At 45.5% G+C, this 22,879-nt stretch overlaps 2 protein-coding genes and 1 long non-coding RNA gene across 3 annotated transcripts; 2 read left to right on the forward strand and 1 right to left on the reverse strand.

Annotated features, from left to right (window-relative positions):
* Window positions 875-2,379, reverse strand: LOC110436910. Its single transcript, XR_002454825.1, has 3 exons — window positions 1,951-2,379; window positions 1,562-1,615; window positions 875-1,182 (listed from the first exon to the last, which is right to left on the reverse strand). It is a non-coding gene; the product is annotated as an uncharacterized LOC110436910 (long non-coding RNA).
* LOC8075617 (isoflavone 2'-hydroxylase) lies at window positions 12,449-14,540 on the forward strand. Its single transcript, XM_021465676.1, has 2 exons — window positions 12,449-13,549; window positions 13,712-14,540. The coding sequence occupies exons 1-2, from the start codon at window positions 12,449-12,451 to the stop codon at window positions 14,348-14,350; spliced, it is 1,740 nt and encodes a 579-aa protein (XP_021321351.1). The 3' UTR covers window positions 14,351-14,540.
* On the forward strand, window positions 17,812-20,667 carry LOC8070089. Its single transcript, XM_002444295.2, has 3 exons — window positions 17,812-18,271; window positions 18,419-18,702; window positions 20,325-20,667. The coding sequence occupies exons 1-2, from the start codon at window positions 17,912-17,914 to the stop codon at window positions 18,695-18,697; spliced, it is 639 nt and encodes a 212-aa protein (XP_002444340.1). The 5' UTR covers window positions 17,812-17,911; the 3' UTR covers window positions 18,698-18,702; window positions 20,325-20,667.

Here is a 22,879-nt window from a genome sequence, read left to right on the forward strand (position 1 = left end):
GAGGACCTTGGTCAAACGGGTCGTGGGCATGCTCGGCGAGTAGCAAGAGGCCACCGCACACGAGCCCTCCACCTCTTCCCATGACGGCGCGAGCCCTCCAATGCACACAAGCGTGACACCTCTTCCCGTGACCTCTTCTCGTGTCCATGGCCGGTGGTGGTGGAGATGCACCCCGAGGCCAACGTGGTGAGGTTGGAGCCTTGGCATCGACGAGGAGTGTGAAGCATAAGGAGGGACAGGAGCATGCCGTGATGCATCTAGGCTTGGTGCTGGCGGGGAGCGTGAAGCGCACCGCGTGCTGCTTCAGTCCGCCGTGTGCAGGGTGGATGAGAAGGACAAGGAGGAGGGTGAGGAGGCGAGGTTCATGGACAAAGGTGAGGATTGCGCGGTGGAGCTCCCATGGCCGTCCATGGTGGTGCTGCTCTATTGGCCCCTCGCCATAGCCATGACCCGGACGGTGGGTCTAGAGTGGGAGATGGAGGGCAGGGGCAGGGGCGGTGAGGGCGCCGAGATATGGTCCCGGTCGCCGAAGTTGGAGTGGCGATTGCGTCGAGCACAAGCCTGCAGCCACGCGGAGAGGTGAGAGGAGTGGGGGTAGCGCACGAGATGTGAGGGGAGTGAGGGGCGGCACGAGAAGAAGCCGGAAGGAAGAAGACGGAGCGGACGTAGAGGTGAAGGGGTCTCAACACATTTCAAACAAATATCAACACATTTCTTGAGCACTTGATGTAGTGGAAGAGGATCAAAATACATCTTCTTTAACTTATAGCGCCACTGGCGAACAACATTCTTCAGCATAGCCACACATGTTTTTTTCACATGGATTGAGGTTTTATCCACTTCAAACTTGGACTGCATTTAACAAGATTACATGTGCATGAAATATTTGTTTGAAAGAAACATAGGAGCAGCATTATACAAGATAATCATGTTTGTTCACTGTTTTCAAATTAAATGGCTAATCTGGAGTATTGGAATCAAGAGCCCAGCGATCTGACTATGTTGAATAGCTCATACAAGAGATACTTGCATGTACAAGAGATCAAATTTAGAGTAGGAAGGTCACCTCTCATACAGAAACTAGACATGCAGCTTGGAAAAAAAAACTGCAACTATCCTGGTTGCATTGTCTAATCAGTTCCTCTCATAAAGCAAAGTTCACATGGGTCAGATGCCGCAATCCTGCAAATGCGAGCAAGAGCCTTAGTAAATATTTTTCAGCAGATGGATATATATAAAACATTAAAAGGTTATTCTGCCATGTATCTAACAGAAAGCATTACTACAAGACTGTACTGTATTGACATCAAGGAAGCGGTGGAGAGAACTACTGGTGATTTATTTGCAATTCTCTGCTATCAATGGACGACTATTTTTTAATGTGTGACCGTGTCATATGACTATATGAGTACACTGGACATGAGCCAAATTTACTTTCTAGTGGTTTCAGTAAAATTAGTAGGCACCACTAAATGCAGATGTTCATAAGGTCTAGGCATCTGCTTTGTCACATTTACAAGACCTTATGAATCAGATGCCTACTAAAAAATGAGATGCTTACAGTGCAGATTATACATTCCAAAAATGGAGTGAGTAACATCCTGCAGACGCAAACCTGAAGAGGGCAGCAACTAAAATTATTATAGTAATAAAACATGTGCAGTTGTGCATATAAAAAACAATTGAAGGGATCAGACATAAGTAAAACATATCTTTCCTTGGTGTGGCATGTAAATGAGGGGTATAGTTTTACATGACTTGAAATAAGAACCAAGCGCGACTCCAAATTTTAGTAGAATTCCAACAAATCCGCACCGATTGTATAGCTCTCCAAAAGAACACTAGATCTGGATGAATCTGTACCTAAACCCTAGCACGCAGGTCCGACAAGGAACAAAAAGCAGCCGAGGCAAATCAGAATCACGAGGAGTAGGGAGATGGCAGCCTTACGGAGTGGTATCCGTCGTGCTGAGCGTGCGCGTGGTTGTGGGCGTCGTCCTCCTCATCGTCGTACGTGTTGTGGTCCGTCTCCTAGTCGCGCTACGGGAGCGACTTGGGGGAGGGAGGTCGCCGGTGGCACACGACAGGGGGCGTTGAGCCTTCTACACGGAGGAGGGGGCCGCCACCAACGGATCTCGCCGAACGAGGATCTCCGAAGCAGCCAACGCCGCCAGTCGGTCGCTCCACTCGAAGCAGCAGCCACCAAGGGGCACAGCTGCCACCGCCGCTAGTCGGTCCGCTCAAAGACGCCGCGACCAGTCGCCTCCACGATGCCGCAACAGATGGGCATGGCCGCCGCCTGCCGGTCACAACTGCCGCTGCCTCCTCTTCTTTTCAGTAGAGCTAGAGAGCCAGCGCTGGATACTGGAGAACAGAATAGTGCTGCGGTAGGGTTACGTACTCGTGTTGGAGCAGTTGGGCTGGCTTACTTGTTGGGCCAGAATATGAAAAAAAGAAGATGTGCAGTCAGGTTTACTATAAATTAATATTATTATACATATTGAGTTTTTAAAAAAACATATGTATTTAACCTATATAGACTGTGTACATCCTCGGATGTAGAGGCCGGATTTTATATCCATTATCTAAAAAAATCGCCATCCATGACTAGATCTGAATGCACGCCCAAACAGGCCTTTAGAGATATATACTAATTTTCTAATAGTTTAAATTATTTTTTGTATGATAGTACAAAGTAATTAGATTTTAAACTAAGGCTACACCAGGAAAGATCCAAAATGGGACCATATTTTTATACTAGGTCTTACATGGCCCTCTGAATCAATTTTGTTAGACATGGATAGGAAATTATATTATTTTAAAGGAGTAATTCAACTTTCTTTCTCTAGTTTAATAATTAAATGTAATAATAACCAAAATCGATTGGTCACGGATACACAAATTAGTGCCACATTGGATGATTTAATTGTGACCAAATCAGTCATTCGTTATGGATACACAAGTGAAGTGCCACAACACTTTGTGACAGTTAGCTCGTTCATCATGGATACACAAGTAAAGTGCCACAACACTCTGTGACGGTTAGCTTGTTATAGTTATATCACCCTAAGAATGACTAGTGTAATTATGTGATGATTTTTAAGAAAGTCATAAGAAAACGTCATGTAAAACACCATTTCTTGTAGTGGGTATGGGAGGAGTAGGTGAGCGGATGTGGATACGGGGGCTAGCCAAGCCAGGCTTGCGGAGAACGACCGAATCGGCCGTTTCCAGCAAGCCACCCAGATCTCCTGATTTGGGCTTGCTGGAGCCTGGCTAGCAGGCCATCCAGCCAACCAAACAGGCCCATGTTGCATTCCACAAGCTTGGCTAGGCCCTTATGCAGGTAACCAAATACATATAAGTGGGTTGCAAGAGAAGAAGTGGTAGCCCAAGTGTAAAGATGGCAATGGTTATTACCCCGATGGGTATATGCTACGCATACCTTTACCCACGAGAAAATATTTTACCCGCTAATACCCATACCCGTGAATGGGTAAGAGTTTTTTCTCATACCCTTACCCACGCGAGTAACGGGTAACCCATGCGTTATCCTTACCCATGATTTCAAGAATACTTGCAAAAAATAAATATATATTTAAATATTTTAAGCTCCCAATTTCAGCCAAAGCATCATAAGTCATTAATAAAATCATCCAATATACAAGCTCCATGAATACTTGATCAAGTAATCTAATAGATAAATCCATCATTACTAGATAACAAGTGATAAAATTCACAAGTTCCGGTGTTGTGCGACCGCCGCAAGAAGATAGGAGAAAGAGGAGGGAGTGGATGGGTAAGGTACTAAGGGAGGGCCCAGAGTTTTTTATAGTATTATAAATGATTTTTATTGGGCTTGGACTGTGTATGATGATTTTGGCCTATGATTCTAACTTATTGAATTGGGTTAAAATTACCCATAGGTTAGCGGGTATAGGCAATGCAGTCTTATATTCTTACTCGCTATATCTGTTGGGTAAAGCTTTTTTTCTATTATCTTACCTATGATTAAAAAAATAGTCATACTCTTACCCCTAATAAGATAATTACTCATCGAGTTCTGTATTTTGGATAAAAATTGCCATCTTTACCCAAACGTGACAACAGCACGTTCGCAGCCAGGTGAGCGCGGGTGGGCGGGAAGTCATCCGTGCCGGGTTACTAGCGCCGGCAGCAGCAGCCGCAAGGGATAGCTATCCTCGGAACGAATCTGCGGAGAAGTGTGGCCTCATTTACTTTTCATTCTAAAACACAAAATTTTTCAAGGCTTTATTTAGGTCTTGTTTAATTTCCAAAAAATTTCAAGATTCTCCATCACATCAAATTTTGCGGCACATGCATAAAGTATTAAATATAGATAAAAACAAAAAATAATTATACAGTTTGCCTGTAAATCAATGTTACGAACGATAAAGTTTAACACGGCAAACCAAACACCCCTTCAAGTTGCACCGGTGTTTGCCTGGTCGTGTCAAACTGTTCTGGCTCGTTTCTAAATCATTTTTTAACCTCATATCAAATCCACGACAATATTTTTTTCTAAATACATTCTAATAATATATTTATTTAAATTTATTGGTATCAATATATCTATCTAAATATATGATCAGAGAAAAAATATTAAAGAGTGAAATGTTCTTCTTCGTACAATACCAAATTCAAACATATTACGAAGTCCGATCTGAAAACGAATTAAAATATGAAGTGTTTCCATTTTCTGGCATTCTCTTACATGCCCAAATTAAGTGTTCATACATGGTTTGGAGTCCAGTCCTGAAACGAATCAAAACACATGACACGATCGTCGATACATCTTTACATCTCTCATACACATATACACATATGAGTTAGAGCAGCACACACGCAGAAATAATACAAAGTTCGATTTCTAGATGAATTGAAACGCATGATGATATAATCGCTAAATAAATCTCAAGCCATGAGTCGTTCACGTAACTACGGAACAGTATAAGCTGAACATTTCGATGCTATATAGAGATATTTTTCTGTACATGGGTATATGTGCAGGAGAAGGTACTGTGTACGTATATAGCAACTTGCCAGCTGTTTCTATAGCGGACAGGTTGCCTTGTTTTTGACAATATATATGCAGTGGTTCACCTTAAAAACTAAAATTTTTTCAAAATTCTCTAGGTCAGTCTCAATGCATAGTTTCACGATACAGTTACCAAGACTATAAACTAGTTAACCGAGTCATATGAGTTTCATGGGGATGAAACTCTTCTGTCATCTGATGAAACTCCTTCATTTAATGAATCTGTCAAGTCAGCAATTTTACTTATATGACACCCTATTCAATGTGCATGACACTCTCATGAAACATGCATTGAGACTAGGCTTACATTGAATCTTGAAACACATACATGGAGCATTAAATATAGATAAAAATAAAAACTAATTACACAATTTACCTGTGTAAATCGCGAGATAAATCTTTTGAGCTTAGTTAATCCATGATGGGATAATAATTATCAAATAAAAATAAAATGCTACAGTATATAAAACCAAAATAATTTGGAACTAAACAAGTCCGCAGTTGAGTTGTTGAGAGCACGAACCGGAGAAGCTCTCTTTCACGTACGGAATACTATACCACGCATCAATCAAGCACGGCCGTGGACCCGTGGTGCATGATCTATATCTGTTCACTAGGACAGACGGGAGAGAGAACGAGTACGACTGGTCCCGACTAAACATGCACTGTGTACCAAACGGTACCAGCAATAGCTATGGTCGTACATAATTCGTATATCTTCTTACCGAAATAAATTAACCTTGAAGTTTTATCCCGGAATAATCACCTATAATGAGAAAAAGAGTAGTTATCATCAGTTGCAGAATTATTCAAAAAAAAAAATAGTAGGGTACCAAATTCAAGGTCCAGATTGCTACCACAACGATCATCAATGACCTATCATATATCCTAAAAGTGCAACAGAAACGAGTGACCTCTTGCAAGCATGTGTACATGCATGGTCGAAAGTTGAAATAAACCATGCATGTGCCGCCCGGCAAACACTATACCTAGGCAGAAACTATACCAATATGGCTCGACACTTGGGCACATGATCTACACTTGGTTCGTCGACAAGTTCATTTAGCTATGTCAATCAACCAGCATTTCTAATTAAGCAAATGCAATCATTCTCGACTACTGTTTTCTTCCTTTCTTTTTGTTAACAGTGGCATGGAAATATGTAACCTTCGTTAGAAGTTTTATTATCGCACCACCGTTGTTTGACTCTCTATCTTTATCTATATGTGTTACTGCAGTAAAGATCCCACACCGAAAAGAGCTAGCACGCTCGGATTGCACAAAACAACAACTTTGACTACGAAGAAACCGACACTACAAAAAGGATTTTTTGAGACATGCATGACCTCTGATTAACATGCGGGGTGGAGGCGAAGGTAGACGAAGTCGCCAACTTGAAATGAACGCTCGGAGCGACGCTTGTCCGCCTGGTGCTTCATGCGTTGCTGCGCGCGAAGAAGGTGTTGTCGCACCGCCGCGAGCATAGTAGAGCGCTCCTCCAGCAATTTCGTCACATCGGAAACAGGGGAAACCATATCATCAGTAAGACCAAAATGTCGAGGCGAATGGCCATAGAGTACCTCGAATGGAGATTTTCCCAGGGCTGAATGTTCACTGGTATTATACCAGAATTCTGCAAGAGAAATCCAGCGAATCCACCGACGCGGGCAGGAATGAACAAAACACCGGAGGTACGTCTCCAGACATTGGTTGACACGCTCAGTCTGGCCATCGGATTGCGGGTGATAAGCTGAGCTCATTGACAGAGAAACCTGGGCTAGACGAAACAATTCCCGCCAAAATTGGCTGGTGAAAATTGGATCTCGGTCCGAGATGATCTGAACTGGCATCCCATGCAGCTTGAATACATGATCCAGAAATGCCTGTGCAACCTTCTGAGCATTGAATGGATGGTGAAGTGGAACAAAGTGTGCATACTTAGTGAGCTTGTCAACTATCACCATGATGCAATTGGAAGAGGCTGAAGTTGGTAATCCTTCAATAAAGTCCATGCTAATCACTTGCCAAGCTTCAGTAGGAACTGGAAGAGGTGCAAGTAGGCCGGGGTACCTTGAACGATCCGGCTTGGCTTGAATACAGATGGTGCAGACTGACACAAAGTCCTTGACAGTACGCTTCAAGCCCTTCCAGCAAAACAGCTTCTTAACTCTACTGTGAGTTACTGGAAAGCCGGAGTGTCCGCCAATCGCACTGGCATGGAGAGCAGAGATGATGCGCTGCTGCAAAGTGACATTTGCACCGACCCAAATTCGTCCCGAATATCGTATGACACCATCAACCAAGCGGAAAGGAGGACGTGCGTCAGGATGGACAGCGAGCTGTTTAAGTAACTCCTGAGAATCTGGGTCTTGGTCATAACCAGCGACAAGATCAGCTAACCATGTGGGTGTACAAACTGAGACTGCCTGTAATTGAGCTGGCGGACTAGGGTGACGAGACAAGGCATCTGCTGCAGAATTTGATATTCCTGGTTTGTAGACAATTTTGTATTGTAGCCCAGAGAGCTTGTGATACATTTTAAGTTGCCATTGGGTATGCAACCGTTGATCAGTCACGTGCATGAGGCTACGTTGGTCTGTGAAAATTATGAATTCTGCATGTTGCAAATAAGACCGCCAATGCTCGACCGCCACTAGTATGGCAAGGAATTCCTTCTCATAGGTTGAAAGAGCACTAGTACGAGGTCCCAGAGATTTACTGACAAAGGCTAGTGGATGTCCATCTTGCAAAAGAACTGCACCAACTCCGGAGTCGCTGGCATCAGTTTGAATGTGGAACTGCTTGGAGAAATCTGGAAGAGCTAAAACCGGGGCCGAGACCAGGGCATCCTTAAGTGCTTGGAAAGCAGCAGTATGAGCTTGTGTCCAAACGAATAAGCAATTTTTCTTAAGCAGGTCGGTTAAGGGTCTTGCTATGGCAGCATAATTCTTGACGAATTTCCGATAATAGCCGGCAAGTCCCAAAAATCTGCGAAGCTCTTTAACATCGTTGGGCTGCGGCCAAAGCTGGACGGACTGAATTTTGGAAGGGTCGGTAGAAACACCACCATTGCCCACAATATGACCCAAATACGAGATGGACTGCTTGCCGAACTGGCATTTGCTGAATTTCACTTTCCACTGATCAGCAGCTAGTAATTGGAACACTTGACGCAAGTGATGGATGTGAGCATCGAACGTGGGACTGTATATCAAAATATCATCAAAGAACACTAGGGCACACTTGCGCAGGAGAGACAACAGAGTTGAATTCATTGCACCTTGAAAGGTATTCGGAGCTCCGGTGAGACCAAACGACATCACATTGTACTCGAATTGGCCCCAGTGAGTTTGGAAAGCGGTCTTGAACTCTTCACCTGGAGCCAACCTGATTTGGTTGAAGCCGGCTCGAAGATCCAAACAGGTGAACCACTTGGCATGCGATAGCTCGTCCAACAGTTCATCAACCACTGGGATTGGGAATTTAGTCTTGACTGTTAGGGCGTTTAGCATTCTGTAATCGACACAGAACCGCCAGGTATTATCCTTCTTGCGGACGAGAAGGACTGGAGATGAAAATGGACTATTGCTTGGTCTAATCAGTCCAGAGTGTAACATCTCTGAAACCTGCTTCTCTATCTCATCTTTGAGTGCTGGTTTGTAGCGGTACTGACGCATCGCCACTGGTGTAGCACCAGGAACTAGAGGAATATGGTGATCACAATGTCTACGAGGCGGCAGCTCTGTAGGTTCAGCGAAGAGGTCAGCAAACTCATCAATCAACTGCTGAATCTCTATAGGAATCTGCTGATGCTCCGACTGCGAAGATGGTTCTGAGGCGGCAATATTGAGCAGCTGGATCAGAGAGACCGATCCAGAGTCGGGTGGAATACCTTGCAAGCGGACATGGCGTGTACCATAGGGAATACTGATCCACTTGTTAACCCAATCAACCTTCATGGGCGAGAACGCCTGAAGCCAATCCATACCCACAATCATGTCATAACAGCCCAATGGAATGACACGCAGATCAGAATGGAAACTGATGCCTTGGACAGACCATTCAGCGCCTGATAATTCAGAGGTGCAACAAATAGAGTTACCATCGGCGACCCGGACTGCCATTGGATGGGTCAATGTTGTAAGATCATTGAACTTGGAAGCCAGGTTTGTACTGATGAACGAGTGGCTACTACCCGAATCCACCAGAATTAGAATGTTCTGACCGCGAAGTTGGCCTCTGAACTGCAGCGTCTTAGGATGGCTTGAAACAGACAAGGCAGCTGAGGATAGCAACATAAACGCCTGCTCAGCTTCAACTGGATCAGTAGGATAATCCGGGTCTGACGTTTCAGGGTCGTCGAAGACGTCCGAGCATAGAGCCCAGACCTCTTGGAGAGCATGCACTTGAGGCACTGGGGCGCACCGGTGGCCTGGAGCCCACTTTTCACCGCAGCGGATGCATAAGTTACGAGCCTTGCGGTAATTGCGTAGAGTAGCCAGCTTGTCGTCGACGTTAGTAGGCCTGGGAGCTGGGCGCTTATCAGGTTCTTGCTGTGGACGCCGGGGAGCCGGCGGCAAGGGCAGAGCACCCTTAATTGTCGTAGAACGAGCGAACGGAGACGCCTCAGAGCACTTGTAATCTTTACGGCTTCCCTGGTCCAACGCCTCCTCCTGCAACAGAGCCAAGGTACAGGCAGAATCGAGGTCTTGTGGACGAGAAACAAGTACAACAGAACGAATGTCCTCGCGTAAGCCATCAATGAAGCGAGTAGTGAAGTAGAGCTTGTCTGGGTTGGGATTATAGGCTTTGAGCTGCTCATAGAGATCAGTAAATTTCTCGATGTAATCAGAAACAGAGGACGTGTGGGTAATATGGAAAAGTTGGCGTAACAGCAACTCATGCTGATCGCGACTAAACCTCTCATGGATCAGAGATGAGAAAGCTTCCCAGGATATGTTCTGGACTTCAGACTCGACGGACTGAAGCCAGCGAGCTGCGGCGTGGGTGAAATGATGAGTAGCGACGCGAACCCAGACAGACGGGTGAACCGAATACATCTCAAAATGGGAGCGAGCTCTGGAGAGCCACAACTTGGGATTATCTCCATCGAATTGAGGGAAAAGCATCTTTGGAAGGTGACCCAGGTTGGGGTTTGCTGGGCTATTGGAATAAGCTGGTGGAGGAGGATAATTGTGGTAGGCAGGGATATAATTTGGGTATGGATGAACGGAGGGAGGGGTTGGGTGGGCGAAATTGGTGTAGGGATTGTATGGAGGATGAATTTGGTTAGGAGGGGGATACGGACAGGGAGGAGGCGGGTGGGCGACTGGTGGTGGTGGGTACGGCAACGGTGGAGGGTGGTCAGGCGGATACGGTTGAGGTGGAGGATGGGGAGGTGGAAGAGGATGGGAAAACGTACCATTGGCCGGGTACGGGGTCATGGCCGAGATCGAACCATACCCCGTATCCCGTGTAATCGATGCGACGCCGTGCCCCCTGGGCCAGTCGGTCGGTGCTCCGGCAGAGGCACGCCCGGCGACCAACTCCGATGTACCTTGATGCGGGGAAGATCCAACGACGTGGGCAGCGCAGGATCGATCCCCAAGTGAAGACAATCGGTTCACCTGGGAGCGGAGCGCGTTCAGGGAGCCCTCGATCTGGGGACGCCAAGCTTCGAACGCCGCGGCCGCAGACTCGAGGGCGAGGACCCGTTCGTCGCGTTCGTCCTGGATCTCCACGTACCGCACCTTCTCGAGCTCGCCGACGCGGTCCTCCAGCTCGTCGATGCGCGCGGAGAAGTGTCCGCCCCAGTTGTCGGCGACGATGGCGGCGGTGTACTGGGCGGAGGCGAAGTCCTCCAAGGACTGGACGCGGTCGTCGATGGCGGCATCCCGCTGGACGCGAGCAGCCTCCGAGGCGGAGAAGCGTTGATCCAATCGAGATCCAAGGCCATCAAACTCAGTGCGGAACGAATCAAAACGTTGGAGCAAATCATCGAACATCTGCTTGACAACCGGATCCATGGCTCCTCGTGACCGCTGGAGCCGGGTATAGTGGAAGTGGGCGGGTGGGAGGGAGTCCTCCAGCACGCGCGGCGCCCGAGGATCGTCGAGCTTTGGTACCAATGTTAGCCGCAGCGACGGCGGCGGCTAATCAGAAGAGAGATAAAGGAACATCTAGGAATTTAACTCGAGTTCTTAGCAAAACGAAGAGTACTTGGCCTCTGGCCTTACAAGAGTATAGAATGAATTCTGTTGCCCGACTCTTTTCCCTCTGGCCATCTTATCTCACTCAGCAGCGGACTTGTTCCCACAAGCGTTACAGGCCCACTCAGGCCCAGCAATCTTGATGCTTCTGGTCCTCTTTCTGGAGGAATGCTTGGGCCTTGACACAGCGGCTGGGTCCCCAGGATGTGGGCTGCTGACACCATCTTCTCGGTAAATTGGTCAGACAGGTCTCTAGCAAACGGCTTCTCTATTGAACATTTACGTCTCTGCCTTTATTAAACATTTACGGAGGTAGACATCCTAAGAGACTGCCTTTGTTAATCCAGTATTTACAAAATTGATTGACAATTAACAAATTAAAACGTCTGTGTCTAGAAATAGTTGCATCAAAAATAATTTATAATTTTTTCATATGAATTCCTATGAAGACGAACTTGACATCGAAATTATAGTGATCAACAACTTTTAGTCGGTAAGTTTTTTATTTGAAACTATTTTGTGTCCCAAAAAATAAATTTGAACTTAAAAATTTTAGTTCTGAATACAATCTTCAACTTTATAGTTCACAAGTTTTTAACTTGAAGATGTTAGCAAACTTTCCAAATGACCTTGAATGAATTTTGTAGTGGTCATGATATTTTTAGATGTTGAAATTCAAATTTTTAAACTTTCCCAGTGACCTTGAATGAATTTTGTAATATGGTCAAAGTGAGATACACATTTACAGTTGATAATATTTTTTTATATGAAGTCAATCAAAAGTCCAAAATGTTCATTTAAGTCATCATATCTTGATATTCAAATTTATAAATTTTTCAGACAATCTTAAATAGAGACATATCATATATTACCAAATTTTTGGCGCTTAGCTTGGTTCCAAAGAACGTCCCAGTCGTACTGTTCAGATATCGCGCAGTGCGAGTTGGCCTTTCCAATGGAGCAAGCGTCAAACGTCATCCGTTGCGTCTGCACACAATACTGTTCGCTGGTCTGAAAAACTATCACCAAAAATATTATTCGCTGAACTATTATGAAAACAAATACTGTTGATTGATAGAAAAAGTACGTCTGATAAAACAAACAAATCGACTACGAGTCATCGTATGTGTGACACTGTGATGATCGCCTTGCTTGGGTGGGTCCCGGTGTGCTTCTATATATGTGCGCCACGCCATGCAGGCCCGGTGGCGCAGCACGATCGAGCACGCATACGACGAACACCAGCGAGCTGCGATCGATGATCAGTCGGTGTCAGTCACCAAACCTCCGGTTCCGTGCAGGCATGGACGACAAGGCCTGCTACATGGCCGCCGCCGGCCTCTCCCTGGCGGCCTTCCTCCTCGTCCTCCACCGCCTCGTGGTCGTCGGCCGTGTTGGCGGCGGCGGCGGCGGCGGCGGCAAGGGGAATAGTAACGCCGCCGCGCGGCGCCTGCCTCCAAGCCCTCCCGCCGTCCCGTTCCTCGGCCACCTCCCGCTGCTAGTATCCGGTCGCGCGTTCCACTCGTCGCTGGCCGGCCTCGCGGCGCGCCACGGCCCGGTCTTCTCCCTGCGCCTGGGGTCCCGCGCCGCCGTGGTGGTGTCCTCGCCGGCGTGCGCCGAGGCGTGCTTCACGGAGCACGACGTCGCCTTCGCCAACCGCCCAAGGCTGCCCTCGCAGGAGCTCGCCTCCTTCGGCGGCGCCGCGCTCGCCGTGTCCAGCTACGGGCCCTACTGGCGCACCCTCCGCCGCGTCGCCGCCGTGCGCCTCCTCTCCACGCACCGCGTCGCGTCCAGCATGTGCCCCGTCATCTCCGCCGAGGTGCGCGCCATGCTGCGCCGGGTGATGAGCCGCGCGGCGGCCGACGGCCGCGTCCAGCTCAAGGACAGCCTGTTCGAGCTCTCCCTCAGCGTGCTCATGGAGACCATCGCGCAGACCAAGACGTCGCGCACCGACGCCGACGACGGCGTGTCGCCCGAGGCGCACGAGTTCCGGCGGATCGTCGACGAGATCCTGCCCTACCTCGGCGCCACCAACCCGTGGGACTACCTGCCGTCGTTCCTGCGCCGGTTCGACGTGCTGGGCGTCAGGAGCAAGATCAGGGACGTCGTCGGCAGGAGGGACGCCTTCCTGCAGCGGCTCATCGACGCGGAGCGCCGGAGGCTGCAGGACGACGGCGGCGACGGCGAAGGCGAGAAGAAGAGCATGATCGCCGTGATGCTCTCGTTGCAGAAGTCAGAGCCGGACGTGTACACGGACACCATGATCATGGCACTGTGCGGGGTGAGTGAGCTTTGTCCTCGATCTGCTAGCTTTTCTTTTCCCATCTGACTGATCGAGACACTGCTGGCTAACCGACTGACTGTCGTTTTCACCTGTAACAAACAATAACAACAACCCCCTGTGATTGATTGTGATGATTCTACGTACCACCAAAAAAAAAAGAACTTGTTTACAGCCGGAACGGAGACGACGTCGTCGACGATAGAATGGGCCATGTCGCTGCTGCTGAATCACCCGGAGGCGCTGAAGAAGGTGGAGGCAGAGATCGAGGCGGCCGTGGGCACCTCCGGCGGCCTCATCACCATGGACGACGTGGCCGGGCTGAGCTACCTGCAGTGCGTCATCAGCGAGACGCTGCGCCTGTACCCGGTGGCGCCGCTGCTGCTGCCGCACGAGTCGGCGGCGGACTGCGCCGTCGGCGGCTACGACGTGCCCCGCGGCACGCTGCTGTTCGTCAACGCGTACGCCATCCACAGGGACCCGGCGGTGTGGGAGGAACCCGGCGAGTTCAGGCCGGAGCGGTTCGGCCGGGACGGCGGCAAGGCGGCGGAGGCGGAGGCGGAGGGCCGGCTGATGCTGCCGTTCGGGATGGGGCGGCGCAGGTGCCCCGGGGAGACGCTCGCGCTGCGGACCGTCGGCCTCGTGCTCGCCACGCTCATCCAGTGCTTCCACTGGGACAGGGTCGACGGCGCCGAGATCGACATGACCGAGAGCGGCGGGCTCACCATGCCCCGCGCCGTCCCGTTGGAGGCCACCTGCAAGCCTCGTCAAGCCATGCGTCATGTTCTTGACCAGCTCTGATCGCGATCCATGTGCTCGACATTATGGATCATCTAAATAAGCTGCGGGCATATATAGCTACCCGCGTAACTCGACAGTATGCATGGTTCAGCAAGTTGTTATCTTCCAATGCAAAAGTTGTCCACAGCTAGTATAATTATTATGTACGTATAATATTAATTGAACAGCGAAACTATTTATCTTTGGTATATATTTCACTCTATTTCTCATTGTTTGTTCGTCTTCTACTCATTGTCTCTCATGTTTTTTTTTTCTCGCACACTCTCCGTTTCTCTCATCTTTTATCATTTTCTCACACCGGCCCACTGCCCCGTCCCTCTTATCCTAATCCTTTCCCTGATAGGCTATGATCTCTCTCTCTCTCTCTCTCTCTCTCTCTCTCTCTCATTTTTATCTTTTTCTCACACTCTACCTTTGTCCCTCTCATTGAGGTAATGCTATGGTACCTACTAGAACTCTAGGAGGTAGTACCTCAAACAAATCTGAGTCATTGATTTTTTTTAGATTTTGGATTAATTAATTAACTTTGGAAAAGACAAAAATTGTCAACTCCTCTCCTCGTCGTCACAGCGACTTCCTTAATTGTTCATGTGCAAGGCCACCCTTCCTTTCAATAGGCTAGCAAGGTATTTTAACGTCATGGCCACATCCTTTATGTTTAACGTGACAACTGAACTATTCAGTGAACGCAAAACGCCAGGACCAAAGAGAGAAGCGATCAAGCGACGGCTGTGGTAGTGTGCGTTATGTCGCTACGTTCAAACACACGCTACATATATGCGTTGTTACGTTGACATACTATGTTGAAAACAAGCTACGTGTTGCTGTTACTGCACGTACATTGGAATCAGAACTTACATGCACAAAAAAAATGGTCACGTCACCTACGTGGATTTGGAAACTCTTACATGCACCAAAAAAAAAACACGACAGCCATGGCTAATATAATTTAAAAACAAAGTGGGCTATATGGATCCGGCCGCCACCCTCACCTTCAGTCGCTGCTAATTTAAGTTGAGCTTGCAAAGGATGAATATGAATCGAACCATGCAAACGCTCGAATTTCATATATGTCGTCCGCCCGGCACATTTACTATTTTGTATGCATACATTAGGTACCTCTTATTAGTTTGGGCCGCCCAAGGGCCTTCAGAAAGGCCTGACTATTTCTCCGCCTGGTTTAGTTACATCTGAAATCCAAAAAAATTTCAAGACTTTTTGTCACATCGAATCTTTCAGCACATACATGAAACCTTAAATACAGATAAAAAAAAATAACTAATTAGTCCTTGCATGGGCAATGCCAAAGTATCAAGACACCACTACAAAAAATAGTTTTAGGAAACAAGAGCTTTTTATTTTTGAAGGCACTAATTTCTCTTTCAGTCTCTAAATAATTTTAGGACTCTCTCTTGATCACCCCAACCCCTTAACTACCACCCTCAACTGACCCCCGCTTGATGTCGGCCCCAAACCTCACCCTGTAGGTTGCCGCCCTCTAACCCCACCTTGCTCTTGTGTCCTTAAGGGGGTGTTTGGGACTGTTTTGCTCCACGTTTTTCAGCTCCGCTCCATATTTTTTAGCCAAACGGTTTCAGCTCCACGCACTCAGTTCGAAGAAAAAGGGTGGAGTTGTGAGAGCACCTAAAGAGGTACTCCACAAACACCAGTTTTTTGTGGAGCTGCTCTATGGTGGAATTTGTGGAGCAGTCTCAAACACCCCCTAAATCTTGTCGCCACCCTAGATCTTAGGGTGAAGGGGCCTCGTTGCTTCCTCGCATGATTCGAGGATCCGGGGCTCATCTCAGCATATCTGCTGAGGAGGTGCCATCCTAGCCACGTTGTCATTAATTGTGGTGAGAATGTTGTCACCACGACCATCATCTTCGCGCAATGGCCAGCTATAGTACCGCTGGCGTCACGAATCAGGGCATGACCTCACGGAGCGCATTATGGATGGTGAGGCGAAACGCTCCGAAGAAGGTCGTCTTCATGCCGAGTAACCCAATGGACCTCCGTCGCCAACAGTTCATCCAAAGTAGTACATCTTCAACTCAGCAGCCCATGTGAGTATAACTTTATCTCGGATTTCTCCCCATCCTAGCTATATTCGCAGTGTTGCTGGCGTCACGAATCAGGGGATGACCTCACGGAGACCGCCGTGGATGGCGAGGCGAAACGCTCCGAAGAAGCTTGTCTTCATGTCGGGTAATCCACTAGACCTCTGCCGCCCACAACTCTTCCAAAGTAGTACATCTTCAACTCAAGTGCCCATGTAAGTATGACTTTGGGTCTATTTGGTTCTCCTTGCTAAATTTTAGCTAGCTAAAATTATTTTAGCTACTCTTGGGTGATTAAAGGAACTAAACTATTTTAGCTCCTTTTAGTCAATGTGTTTGGAACTTTAACTACTAAAGTGACTAAAATTTAGCTAGCTTAAAATTTAGTAGGAACCAAACAGGACCTTTGTCTCGGCTTTCTCTTCCCATCCTAGCTACATCGATGCTTCGTAGCAGGAGGTGAAAGAGGAGACCGAGGTGGATATGGATTTATGACGAGCCCATCCTACCCATTCCTCGATGGATGGATCAACGGCGAGGTGGATGGATGGGCTTGACGGCACGGTGGATGATCCATGGTGCGGTGACTAGGTGGTCTCGGTGGCGGGCACAATTTTTTTGTTTTAAATGATTTTCAGTGACGATCCTTTTAGGGTCTTGTTTACTTCCATCCAAAACACAAATTTTTTTTTCAAGATTCTCTATCACATCAAATATTTAAACACATACATAGAATATTAAATGTAGACAAAAATAAAAACTAATTGCGCAGTTTGATCGAAATATACAAGACAAATCTTTTGAGCCTAGTTAGTTTATGATTAGATAATAATTACCACAAACAAATGAAAGTGCTATAGTGTCACGAAATTTTTCCTTTCGGGAAGTAAACACGGCCTAAATACCCCATCTTTAGGAATCTGAACTAGAGGTGGAAGAGGAGACTCCACTGTTTTGTTTTTCCATTTCCAGTGTTCAAGTTATTAGCGGTAGAGGAGCCCGCCTCTGGAAACTGGATTTGCCGTCTCCAAAAAGCTTTTTTTTTTTGGTAGTAGCGTGAGTTCGGCTAGCAAGCACAGGCCCCCAAATGTAATAAGGCCTTGTTTAGATGAGAAAAGTTTTTAGATTTTGCTACTGTAGCACTTTCGTTTGTGGTAAATATTGTCCAATTATAAACTAACTAGTATCAAAAGATTCGTCTCGCGATTTACGGTTAAACTGTGTTATTAGTTTTTATTTTTATTTATATTTAATGCTTCATGCATGTGCCGTAAGATTCGATATGACAGAGAATCTTGAAAACTTTTTGGTTTTTTATGACTAAACAAGGCCTAATGCAAGCGCTCCGCTAACCCCGTCATAATCCGACCGCAGCCGACCATAAAACCCCCCTTCTCGCGTTCGTTGCTTTTCCCTCCTCACCTCGCTCAATTGGCACAGAGTACACACAGCGCAGCCAACCACTCCAGAAGCTCCGAGAACCTAGGGTTTCCCCACCTCCATGGCCATCGCCGCCGCCGCCGCCGCTGCGGTGCATCCGTTGCCGCCGCCGCTAGCTCGGCGTACCGTGGCGTGGTTGGTGTGCACCCACCTCGCCTGGGCCGCCGTCGACGCCGTCATCTGCTTGTTCCTCGCAAGCATGTGGCTTTTCTTCTTGGGCCTGGCCACCAATGAAATCGGGCGGCTCGCCTGCGGTGAGGGTTGCGCTGTGGTCACCGCGGCGTACAACCTCGTCTCTGTAGCGGCGGGGGTCACCGTTGTGCTCGTCCTCCCCTTCAGCGTGAGCGTGCTACTGATGGCATCGATGATGGCCCGCGCGCAGGCGGCGGCGACGACGGCCACTGACATTGAGGCAACGAAGGTGCGGAAATGAAAAAATAGCGCCTTTTAGATCCAATTTTTCTGCCGCGGCGTTGCGAATAGGATAGGTGTCATCTGAAATTGGAAGCTTTTATTGCATACGCGGCAATTTGCACTCTTGATTTAATTGCCTTTGGTTCCGGTCCAGGAACCTGCTCTGAAGACATCGTATGCGGCAGTGCGGGAGACGCTGTGCGACTCTCTCGCTCTTGGAGTCGCTGCGTCAATGGCGTTCACCCTGCTCATGCTCATTGGTGATCTGGTGAAGTGGGACTCGCCCGTGATGGGGTCTCGTCGGGAGAGAGTGGGTTCAGTGATACATGACGTGGGAGCATTGGGCACGTTCGTGGTGAATTCCTTCGTTTCATGCCCCATTATAACAGTGAGGATTTGGAGGGCCTCGAGGATGGCGCGACATGCTCTGTAGTTGAGGTATATCACCAGTTCACCACCCTTTGCTCTGAGGCTCCTGTGTTTATGCAGCAGAAGTATTATTTTTTTGTGTCTGTGCAAACTTTTCCTGTGCATTGCAGCCTGTTGACAGAAACCTTGAGCAAGCAATTCCTTTAGTTTTTAATTATCACTTTATCAATTTTGGAATTGCAACTGTTAAGCATGAATAACTGAACCATTCCTTACCCTAAACGAGATTCTACTAAGTTTTGTAGAATGAGTAATGCTCATCTGACTAAAGTGGTCATAGATGTGTTCAACTCACCAGCAGGTGACAGTGGAAACTCTGTTTTATGAAATTAGGTTTAGTTTCCCCTTGATGTCTGCAAGCAATGATGCAGATGTTCAGCTACCAGCTAATGAGGTTTTACAGATTCTGAACCTTTTGTTAGAAATTTGTGCATAAAGATCTTCATTAGGAACTCTTTTGTCATTGAGATGAAAGCTGTTACAGAGTCCTTGTAACTTGTTCCGTTAGTTTTGTCTCCACACCACGCTTCTATGTTTAGATCAACAAAGGAAATAAAATTACTTCAATTTCGTATATAAGTAAATTAACATGGTGGGGAACATTTTCTGTATTTTATTCATTGTATAGTTTAATGTCGTCCCTGTGATCTGTTCAACTGCTCTATATTTTTTTTAAGAAAATGTAATTGAGCACAGAGGTTTTGTAGTTTGGTGTCATCTCTTTTCACCCTTATCTACCTGAACTGCTTCTTATTCACCGAATGCAGTTGGTACTGGTAAGGAATCTCGTTGATAGTTAAATATGAAAGTTCCTGATGTAACTGCAGTTGCATGATAAAAATGAAAGAATAGTGCTTGTCTGCTCTCCTGATATAACAACTACACAAATATTAAAGCAATCTGCTCACTAGTGAAAGGTTGCAAATTGGGCCATGAACATGCTTTACAACTGTGCTTGCAAGTTTAAAGTACGGGATATAGGCTTTGGCTAATCTGTGTTAGTGTTTTTCCCAAATGTTCACCATTACATAGCTCGATGCAATCAAGGTACAGGGTAACAGCCACTAGCTACAAGTTAGCTGATTCTACTCCTTAAAGTTCAGAAGCATCTTAATTAGTATGGAAGTACACTGAAGAGATGAAATCGTGATGGAAAATGCTTCATGTACAACCCATCTATACAACTCTATTATAGTTGTACCCAAGTGATTTGAACCCTTTGATCCATAAATTAGCATCCACCCTGTAAACCACTGTTCTTTCTGTTATTTTAATTAAACTGTGGGGCTTTGCCCTCTCCAGGTTCATAAAAAAAAACTACCCAAGTGATTTTAACCGTTGTTCACTCCTGGTCTAGACATGGTTTGTTCACTAATTTTTTATGTAGGGAAAGAAGTACAGATTAGATCAGCACCCTACCATCATTTTACTTCAGTACATTGGCTGTTTTGACTTTTATGTGAGCAAGCATGCAAAACTTTTACCCAATTTCACACATTAACCTCTTATACTTTCTACGTGTCGGAGTCTAAAGTATGTTTGAGGTGAAATCTGAAATATTTGTGATGTGATTTGGATCCATCTTTTTTATGCACCTATTCTGATTAAGATGTTTGGCTTCATTTTTGTAGACAGCCTTGAAATGGAGAAAGAGCTGTGAAGATGGAGAAGGAGCTACGAGTACCTATGCTTTGTTGCTGAAATTTTTCGCATATTAGTTGTTTCCTGTATCTTCTTATCTACGAAAATATTGGCATTGTGGATCCACTGCTAGCATAAAGTGTCCCCTATGCTATGAATTCTGCAAATTTGAAACTATGGTGTGTCCTATGTTTCTGGAACGCGTGCTTCTAGAAGTGACAATGAGAAGGACTTATGTGCTTTTCATCATTGTAACTAACATCCTAGCTGGAGAAGATGCATATCTGGAAAATGCTTACTTCTAGAAGAATCACTGATCTTGGCTTTAGTTAATTTGTTGTAATTTTCTTCTGCGGATTTCTCTTAGCAAATCTGATATTTCTCAGACTGATGGTCTCAAGGACGAGGTGGTCGATGCAAGCATTGACTTATGTGGCATTGCTAAGGTTTGGGACCTATCGCTGCAGTGAATGGAAGGTGGTACTATGGCACTCGGTGTTGCTAGCTGAGTTGAAACTAGGCAATTGGTGATGACATTTTTTAGAGGTGAACAATGTTATTAGATGACTCCATAAATGCTAGTGTTATGTGTCTAGAAGCTGGATATGCATAGGTATTTATTTGTACTTGAATCATTTCTCTGTCGCAAAATGAAGACTAATTAGGTGCAATATTATCTTAAATGCTAAATGGTAACAGTAGATCACTCTTCATTAATCATATAGACAGTTTAGATGTTTACATGGAGTTAAACGGTTTTATAACGTTTCACTAAAAATATATATATTCTAGCATAGTAGCAAGTATACAAATGTATCCATTCGAAAAATCAAGTATTCTACTAGAAGGCGCAAAGCACAAAACAAAAGACATTAAGGCCCTGTTTAATTCCCTCTTATAAACATTAGTTTCTATCACATCGAATGTTTTGATACATGCATGAAGTATTAGATATGGATTATTTACGAAACTATGTGCTACAGCACCTAATAAACTTTAGTACCTCCAACCAAACACCCTCTAATTCTCAAATATGAAACATTCCTGGTCACAGCACCATAGGTCATCTTCAAAGCACAAGGACAAATATCAAAGGCATTGGTTGTTCATAAGCACAAGCAGTAAAACACTGCTGCACTAGCTCTCTGAGTCATTGTTCATCATGAGAATTAATCTCTGTAAGAATGTAATGAATTTAAGTTTATATCTGAAGTCCTGAACTAACGTAACGGTATGAATTGAACTGAACAAAGGCAAATGTCTGAACATATATTATAATTTAAAGTAAATAGGCATATAGCTCTATATAGTGTATATGTGGAACAGGAGATATAGGTTCTGAACTATATATGGAACAGGCATATCAGTTATACCCTTAGGCAGAGATAAGACTGCAACTATCAGTTATACCCTTACGGAGCCAGCTACAAGCTGTTATGTATTGTAATCTGCTCCATGCATGACTTCAGCATCAAAAGTTCAAAACTTACATTCGCTCATGTTAAAGTTGAGGTATTGATGTTTTAGCATCAAAACACCCCATTTAGCAAAATTTAGCATGAATATTTAGATCTAATTAAGCAAGATAATTTGCCTTTTTTGACCAAGGAGAAGTCTGTTTATTTGCATTTATGTAAACATAAGCAAGGCAAATAAGGTATGGGAGCATATAATATACATATTTACGCTATTTGTAAACTGTAAAACCTAGAGTAGGCCTATAGGAGGAATAGAGAAATAACGAGCAAAGGAATTATTTATATATAATAACCTTCCAAATACACTGCTAGAGTATACATCAGAGATTCAGAACAACCAACACATTACCAGCTTTTCCTGCGTGTTTGAGAAAAAAAAACTTGAAGAGATAAAACAGCTACTATCAGTACCTCCACCTCGTACTTGAACTTGGGCCTTGTTTAGTTCTAAAATATTTTGGGAAATCAATATTATAGCACTTTCGTTTGTATTTAATAAATATTATTTAATCATAGACTAACTAGGCTCAAAAGATTCGTCTCGTCAATTCTGATCAAACTATGTAATTAGTTTTTATTTTTATTTATATTTAATACTCTATACATGCGTCTAAAGATTCGATGTGACGGAGAATCTGAAAAATTTTGCAAAATTTTTTGGAAACTGAACAAGGCCATGCGTTCATACTAGCTAGTACAATGTGAAGCTAGCTAGCAGGAACAAAAGTCTTGCGTTCATACTAGCTAAAGCTAGCTAGCTACAGGAACAACATCGAGTGGGGAAAAGAAAGGAGGCATTGTTTAGTTCAGAAAAGTAAAAACTTTTCGGTACTGTAGCACTTTCGTTTGTTTGTGACAAATATTATCCAATCATGGACTAATTATGATTAAAAGATTCGTCTCGTGATTTCAAGCTAAACTGTGTAATTAGTTTTTATTTTCGTTTATATTTAATGTTTCATGCATGTGCCATAAGATTCGATGTGACGGGGAATTTTGAAAACTTTTTGGTTTTCAGAGTGAACTAAACAAGGCCGGAGTCGCAGGGGTGCACAAGGAGAAGAAAG

The sequence above is a fragment of the Sorghum bicolor genome, chromosome 7 (assembly GCF_000003195.3).
Source record: "Sorghum bicolor cultivar BTx623 chromosome 7, Sorghum_bicolor_NCBIv3, whole genome shotgun sequence".
NCBI classification, from domain to species: domain Eukaryota; kingdom Viridiplantae; phylum Streptophyta; class Magnoliopsida; order Poales; family Poaceae; genus Sorghum; species Sorghum bicolor.